General features: G+C 38.9%; 2 protein-coding genes across 2 annotated transcripts in view; both read right to left on the bottom strand.

Annotated features, from left to right (window-relative positions):
* Positions 1,685-7,349, bottom strand: part of LOC104700893 (60S ribosomal protein L21-1-like) — a 6,681-nt gene continuing 1,016 nt past the window's right edge. Inside the window, exon 3 of the mRNA XM_019227612.1 lies at positions 1,685-1,909. Within this exon, the coding sequence (XP_019083157.1) occupies positions 1,815-1,909 (95 nt within the window). The 3' untranslated portion in view covers positions 1,685-1,814. The remainder of the gene's footprint in view (positions 1,910-7,349) is intronic.
* Positions 5,800-6,792, bottom strand: LOC104700894 (60S ribosomal protein L21-1-like). The gene is made up of 2 exons (XM_010416498.2): positions 6,495-6,792; positions 5,800-6,187 (listed from the first exon to the last, which is right to left on the bottom strand). Exons 1-2 carry the CDS (start codon positions 6,729-6,731, stop codon positions 5,930-5,932), a joined length of 495 nt encoding a protein of 164 aa, XP_010414800.1. The 5' UTR covers positions 6,732-6,792; the 3' UTR covers positions 5,800-5,929.

The following is a 7,349-nucleotide window of genomic DNA, read 5'->3' as shown; positions in this document are numbered from 1 at the left end:
CCAAATAAATCAAGCGACCAATCAGTCGTCGATACCTCTGTGGATCAGGAAGAAGTGAAGACGTAGATAAGAACAAATCATGAGTTTGTTCAAGAGGAAATGCCGCTGGTTTAGCACCCATCAGACCAGTTTCAGAGATGATGTCCAACGCATATTTGCGTTGACAGATATAGATGCCAGTGGCGTTCCTAGCCACCTCTATCCCCAAAAAATATTTCAAAGGCCCCAAATCCTTCATGTGAAAACAAGAAGATAAATAGTCTTTGAAATCCTGAGTCGCCTTGGAAGAGCTACCCGCAATGATTAAATCATCAACGTATATCAAGATATTGATGTGAACAAGACCTTTGTCGAGAGTAAATAGAGAGTAATCAGAAAGCGACTGCACAAACCCATAACTCTTCAAAGCGGTTGTTAACTTCTCAAACCAACATCGGGGAGCCTGTTTTAAACCGTATAAAGCTTTGTGAAGGCGACATACCTTTTAGGATGAGATGCACCAAAACCGGGAGGCAGTTTCATGTAAACCTCTTCGTGAAGATCACCGTGTAAGAACGCATTGTGAACATCCATTTGATGGATTAGAACGCATTGTGAACATCCATTTGATGGATTTCCCAGTTATGTTTTGCGGCGACATAAAGAAATAAGCGAACTGTCCCCATCTTTGCAACCGGTGCAAAGGTTTCACCATAATCTTCACCCTCTTTTTGTTTGTTACCAATAGCAACAAGACGAGATTTATACCGTTCGACCGAGCCATCCGAATTATGCTTAACTTTGTAGACCCACTGACACCCAATAGCTCGTTTACCTAGAGGTAAATCCACAATTGACCAAGTCTTATTTGCTTCTTGCGCATCAATTTCAGTAGTCATAGATTTATTCCAACGTTTGTCTACCACTGCCTCTTTATATGAACGTGGTTCACGAGCCGTTGCAATGGCGACCATATAAGCAACATGAGACCCAAAAAAATGCCTCTTTGTATCGTGATTTGAGATTGGATATCGTACCTTATCAGAGACTTCACATACAACGGAGTTGACGACATAGTCTTTCAAAGTCACTGGTGGTTCTCTTTTTCGTCCTTGCAATGAAAATTTCACCCTTCTATCTTGACCAGTTTGAAGTGAAACATCGAGTTCCGAGGTTCTGCATTAGTCTTTGGGTATAATCTGAAAACGTTAATATCCGTTGGATAATTGATGTTCTCCTCAAGTCTGTTATTGCATTGCAATTGATTTTTATGAGGGAAATGGGTGATGAACTATGACATTGGCTTAATCTTCCACTCTATTTTTTAGGGAAGTTCAAACTAATTCACAGTTACAATACCAATGGCTGCTTTATTTTGCAGATGGTTTCTTTCTTAAGAGCTTCTAGTGAAAGCTATCTTATCTAGATCATTGGTGAAGAAAACAAAAAAGATGTCTTTTATAGTTGAGATTGAAGCAATGCCTTATGAACTAGAACCATTTTTCTGAGTCGAGTTTATTATAATAAGATATCGCAACTGTATTTCCTACGTGAATTCTAGGTTTGTATCTATCCAACATCGAGACAATGGTTGGTGTACATGGGAAAATGTCGAACACAAGACTACAACCAGTATCAAAATGTCTCTCGTACTACCAATTTAAGAGACGAGGAACAAACAAAAAAGAATGCAAGAACCAAATGGTAATGTAAACCAATCTCTCCTAACAAAATCTGAACTGCACTGTCATACCATATAGAAATCAGTCTTGTTTGGTACAAAAGCATCATTAAGAACACAAAAGCAAGTGCAAAAATTCCAAGTAAATAGAAACTTAATAACCACCCTTGAGATCGTTCACAACATCGTAAGGGATGGGAGTAACAGTCTCTAAGGTCATACCTTCAACCATGAAACCCGGTTTAGGACCTTTAGGTTGTCNTGTGGCATAGTCAGAATCACACCAACCAGTGATTTGAAAACCACCGTTGGAACGAAGCAAGATACCTTGTCCCGGATCAGATTTCAGATAACGAACAATACGAAGTGCTGCATCCCAATGAGCCTCTCGAGGCTGCTGCATAAACCGAGCTAGCATATTAACCGAGAAAGCAAGATCAGGTCTTGTGACAGCCAAATAAATCAAGCGACCAATCAGTCGTCGATACCTCTGTGGATCAGGAAGAAGTGAAGACGTAGATAAGAACAAATCATGAGTTTGTTCAAGAGGAAATGCCGCTGGTTTAGCACCCATCAGACCAGTTTCAGAGATGATGTCCAACGCATATTTGCGTTGACAGATATAGATGCCAGTGGCGTTCCTAGCCACCTCTATCCCCAAAAAATATTTCAAAGGCCCCAAATCCTTCATGTGAAAACAAGAAGATAAATAGTCTTTGAAATCCTGAGTCGCCTTGGAAGAGCTACCCGCAATGATTAAATCATCAACGTATATCAAGATATTGATGTGAACAAGACCTTTGTCGAGAGTAAATAGAGAGTAATCAGAAAGCGACTGCACAAACCCATAACTCTTCAAAGCGGTTGTTAACTTCTCAAACCAACATCGGGGAGCCTGTTTTAAACCGTATAAAGCTTTGTGAAGGCGACATACCTTTTAGGATGAGATGCACCAAAACCGGGAGGCAGTTTCATGTAAACCTCTTCGTGAAGATCACCGTGTAAGAACGCATTGTGAACATCCATTTGATGGATTAGAACGCATTGTGAACATCCATTTGATGGATTTCCCAGTTATGTTTTGCGGCGACATAAAGAAATAAGCGAACTGTCCCCATCTTTGCAACCGGTGCAAAGGTTTCACCATAATCTTCACCCTCTTTTTGTTTGTTACCAATAGCAACAAGACGAGATTTATACCGTTCGACCGAGCCATCCGAATTATGCTTAACTTTGTAGACCCACTGACACCCAATAGCTCGTTTACCTAGAGGTAAATCCACAATTGACCAAGTCTTATTTGCTTCTTGCGCATCAATTTCAGTAGTCATAGATTTATTCCAACGTTTGTCTACCACTGCCTCTTTATATGAACGTGGTTCACGAGCCGTTGCAATGGCGACCATATAAGCAACATGAGACCCAAAAAAATGCCTCTTTGTATCGTGATTTGAGATTGGATATCGTACCTTATCAGAGACTTCACATACAACGGAGTTGACGACATAGTCTTTCAAAGTCACTGGTGGTTCTCTTTTTCGTCCTTGCAATGAAAATTTCACCCTTCTATCTTGACCAGTTTGAAGTGAAACATCGAGTTCCGAGGTTCTGCATTAGTCTTTGGGTATAATCTGAAAACGTTAATATCCGTTGGATAATTGATGTTCTCCTCAAGTCTGTTATTGCATTGCAATTGATTTTTATGAGGGAAATGGGTGATGAACTATGACATTGGCTTAATCTTCCACTCTATTTTTTAGGGAAGTTCAAACTAATTCACAGTTACAATACCAATGGCTGCTTTATTTTGCAGATGGTTTCTTTCTTAAGAGCTTCTAGTGAAAGCTATCTTATCTAGATCATTGGTGAAGAAAACAAAAAAGATGTCTTTTATAGTTGAGATTGAAGCAATGCCTTATGAACTAGAACCATTTTTCTGAGTCGAGTTTATTATAATAAGATATCGCAACTGTATTTCCTACGTGAATTCTAGGTTTGTATCTATCCAACATCGAGACAATGGTTGGTGTACATGGGAAAATGTCGAACACAAGACTACAACCAGTATCAAAATGTCTCTCGTACTACCAATTTAAGAGACGAGGAACAAACAAAAAAGAATGCAAGAACCAAATGGTAATGTAAACCAATCTCTCCTAACAAAATCTGAACTGCACTGTCATACCATATAGAAATCAGTCTTGTTTGGTACAAAAGCATCATTAAGAACACAAAAGCAAGTGCAAAAATTCCAAGTAAATAGAAACTTAATAACCACCCTTGAGATCGTTCACAACATCGTAAGGGATGGGAGTAACAGTCTCTAAGGTCATACCTTCAACCATGAAACCCGGTTTAGGACCTTTAGGTTGTCTCTTGGTGCTGATCGTCTCACCTCTGGCTTTAGCTGCAGCCTTAAGCTCATCGTTCTGCTTCTTCCTCAGTTTGAACTCCTCAGCACACCTTGACTGCTGCACATGCTCCACACGGACATGTATCCTCTTCCTTATGATTCTGTTCCCAATCTATGTACCAAACCCCAAACACAAAATTAAGTCACACTCCAAACGAAACAGCAAAACCCACACCATATAATACATAAGCCAAGCTCTAAGTTAGAGCCAAGACAGATACTAAGACANCCTAGCCACCTCTATCCCCAAAAAATATTTCAAAGGCCCCAAATCCTTCATGTGAAAACAAGAAGATAAATAGTCTTTGAAATCCTGAGTCGCCTTGGAAGAGCTGCCCGCAATGATTAAATCATCAACGTATATCAAGATATTGATGTGAACAAGACCTTTGTCGAGAGTAAATAGAGAGTAATCAGAAAGCGACTGCACAAACCCATAACTCTTCAAAGCGGTTGTTAACTTCTCAAACCAACATCGGGGAGCCTGTTTTAAACCGTATAAAGCTTTGTGAAGGCGACATACCTTTTAGGATGAGATGCACCAAAACCGGGAGGCAGTTTCATGTAAACCTCTTCGTGAAGATCACCGTGTAAGAACGCATTGTGAACATCCATTTGATGGATTAGAACGCATTGTGAACATCCATTTGATGGATTTCCCAGTTATGTTTTGCGGCGACATAAAGAAATAAGCGAACTGTCCCCATCTTTGCAACCGGTGCAAAGGTTTCACCATAATCTTCACCCTCTTTTTGTTTGTTACCAATAGCAACAAGACGAGATTTATACCGTTCGACCGAGCCATCCGAATTATGCTTAACTTTGTAGACCCACTGACACCCAATAGCTCGTTTACCTAGAGGTAAATCCACAATTGACCAAGTCTTATTTGCTTCTTGCGCATCAATTTCAGTAGTCATAGATTTATTCCAACGTTTGTCTACCACTGCCTCTTTATATGAACGTGGTTCACGAGCCGTTGCAATGGCGACCATATAAGCAACATGAGACCCAAAAAAATGCCTCTTTGTATCGTGATTTGAGATTGGATATCGTACCTTATCAGAGACTTCACATACAACGGAGTTGACGACATAGTCTTTCAAAGTCACTGGTGGTTCTCTTTTTCGTCCTTGCAATGAAAATTTCACCCTTCTATCTTGACCAGTTTGAAGTGAAACATCGAGTTCCGAGGTTCTGCATTAGTCTTTGGGTATAATCTGAAAACGTTAATATCCGTTGGATAATTGATGTTCTCCTCAAGTCTGTTATTGCATTGCAATTGATTTTTATGAGGGAAATGGGTGATGAACTATGACATTGGCTTAATCTTCCACTCTATTTTTTAGGGAAGTTCAAACTAATTCACAGTTACAATACCAATGGCTGCTTTATTTTGCAGATGGTTTCTTTCTTAAGAGCTTCTAGTGAAAGCTATCTTATCTAGATCATTGGTGAAGAAAACAAAAAAGATGTCTTTTATAGTTGAGATTGAAGCAATGCCTTATGAACTAGAACCATTTTTCTGAGTCGAGTTTATTATAATAAGATATCGCAACTGTATTTCCTACGTGAATTCTAGGTTTGTATCTATCCAACATCGAGACAATGGTTGGTGTACATGGGAAAATGTCGAACACAAGACTACAACCAGTATCAAAATGTCTCTCGTACTACCAATTTAAGAGACGAGGAACAAACAAAAAAGAATGCAAGAACCAAATGGTAATGTAAACCAATCTCTCCTAACAAAATCTGAACTGCACTGTCATACCATATAGAAATCAGTCTTGTTTGGTACAAAAGCATCATTAAGAACACAAAAGCAAGTGCAAAAATTCCAAGTAAATAGAAACTTAATAACCACCCTTGAGATCGTTCACAACATCGTAAGGGATGGGAGTAACAGTCTCTAAGGTCATACCTTCAACCATGAAACCCGGTTTAGGACCTTTAGGTTGTCTCTTGGTGCTGATCGTCTCACCTCTGGCTTTAGCTGCAGCCTTAAGCTCATCGTTCTGCTTCTTCCTCAGTTTGAACTCCTCAGCACACCTTGACTGCTGCACATGCTCCACACGGACATGTATCCTCTTCCTTATGATTCTGTTCCCAATCTATGTACCAAACCCCAAACACAAAATTAAGTCACACTCCAAACGAAACAGCAAAACCCACACCATATAATACATAAGCCAAGCTCTAAGTTAGAGCCAAGACAGATACTAAGACAAGGCAAAAATCTCAAGTCAAATTCCAAAACATGAATCCTCTAAACCAACACAAAATCTCAAGTTTCAGAACTGAAACAGATACCAAAGAATCACAATCAATCAACACTAACTCTCAAGTTTCAACAAGCCAGGAATCACAATACAAACACACACAGATCATTAAAAACCAACAAATCAACATATTACAAACCTGTTTGTTGACTTCAACACCAACGGCACGCTTGGTAACGTTCCAGATACGACCAGTACGACCATGATAGAACTTGTGAGGCATACCCTTGTGGATGGCTCCATTAACCTTGACATCTACGTAATCACCGACCTTGAAGGTTCTGAGGTAAGTGGAGAGTGGGATATAACCCTTCTTCCTGAACGGTCTGGCGAACAGGTCCCTAGTTCTAGCCCTCACTCCGTGTCCCGCCGGCATTTTTTACTCCTCTCTCACCTCTGTTTCTGGTGAAACCCTAAAAATGGGAGAGAGTGATGAAACTAATTTAAAAGGCTTTTTGTATACATGGGCCTATTGGGCCTTATATATTTATGTCTCATTGAATTGAAAAGCCACTGTATTTTCAGTTATTTCTGATTTGCTTGCACCCTCCTGGTATATTAATTGATGGATTGAACAAACAAAAGTACATAACCAACACGTGTCTGGAAAACCTGAGCTTCTGATTTTACATTGTGAAGAAGAGAACGCAAAGGATTTACAAGTCTAAATTCATTATCAGACAAAACCAACTTTGTTCTTTTTAGTCCTAAAGAATATCCATTATATATAAATAAAAATGTCCTAAGATTCAAATTTGTCTTCATATAAAGAAGAGATCAATTTAAATCTCCTACACATAAATGTAAGTAATATTGCTAAATTTCAGAAACTTAAATATTAACATTTAATCATTTATTAATATTCTTCTAAAATTATCCTAAATTATATCTTATTGATACAAAGAAAAGATCAATTTAAATCTCCTACACATAAATGTAAGTAATATTGCTAAATTTCAGAAACTTAAATATTAACATTTAATCATTTATTAAT

The sequence above is a fragment of the Camelina sativa genome, chromosome 7, assembly GCF_000633955.1.
Source record: "Camelina sativa cultivar DH55 chromosome 7, Cs, whole genome shotgun sequence".
Lineage (NCBI taxonomy): Eukaryota > Viridiplantae > Streptophyta > Magnoliopsida > Brassicales > Brassicaceae > Camelina > Camelina sativa.
This window is presented reverse-complemented; position numbering and strand designations above follow the sequence as displayed.

Coding starts and splice junctions, on each gene's coding strand:
- LOC104700894 (XM_010416498.2), bottom strand. CDS start 6,731: ATGCCGGCGGGACACGGAGTGAGGGCTAGAACTAGGGACCTGTTCGCC. Junction 6,188..6,494: donor GTGTTGAAGTCAACAAACAG/GTTTGTAATATG, acceptor TTTGGTACATAG/ATTGGGAACAGAATCATAAG.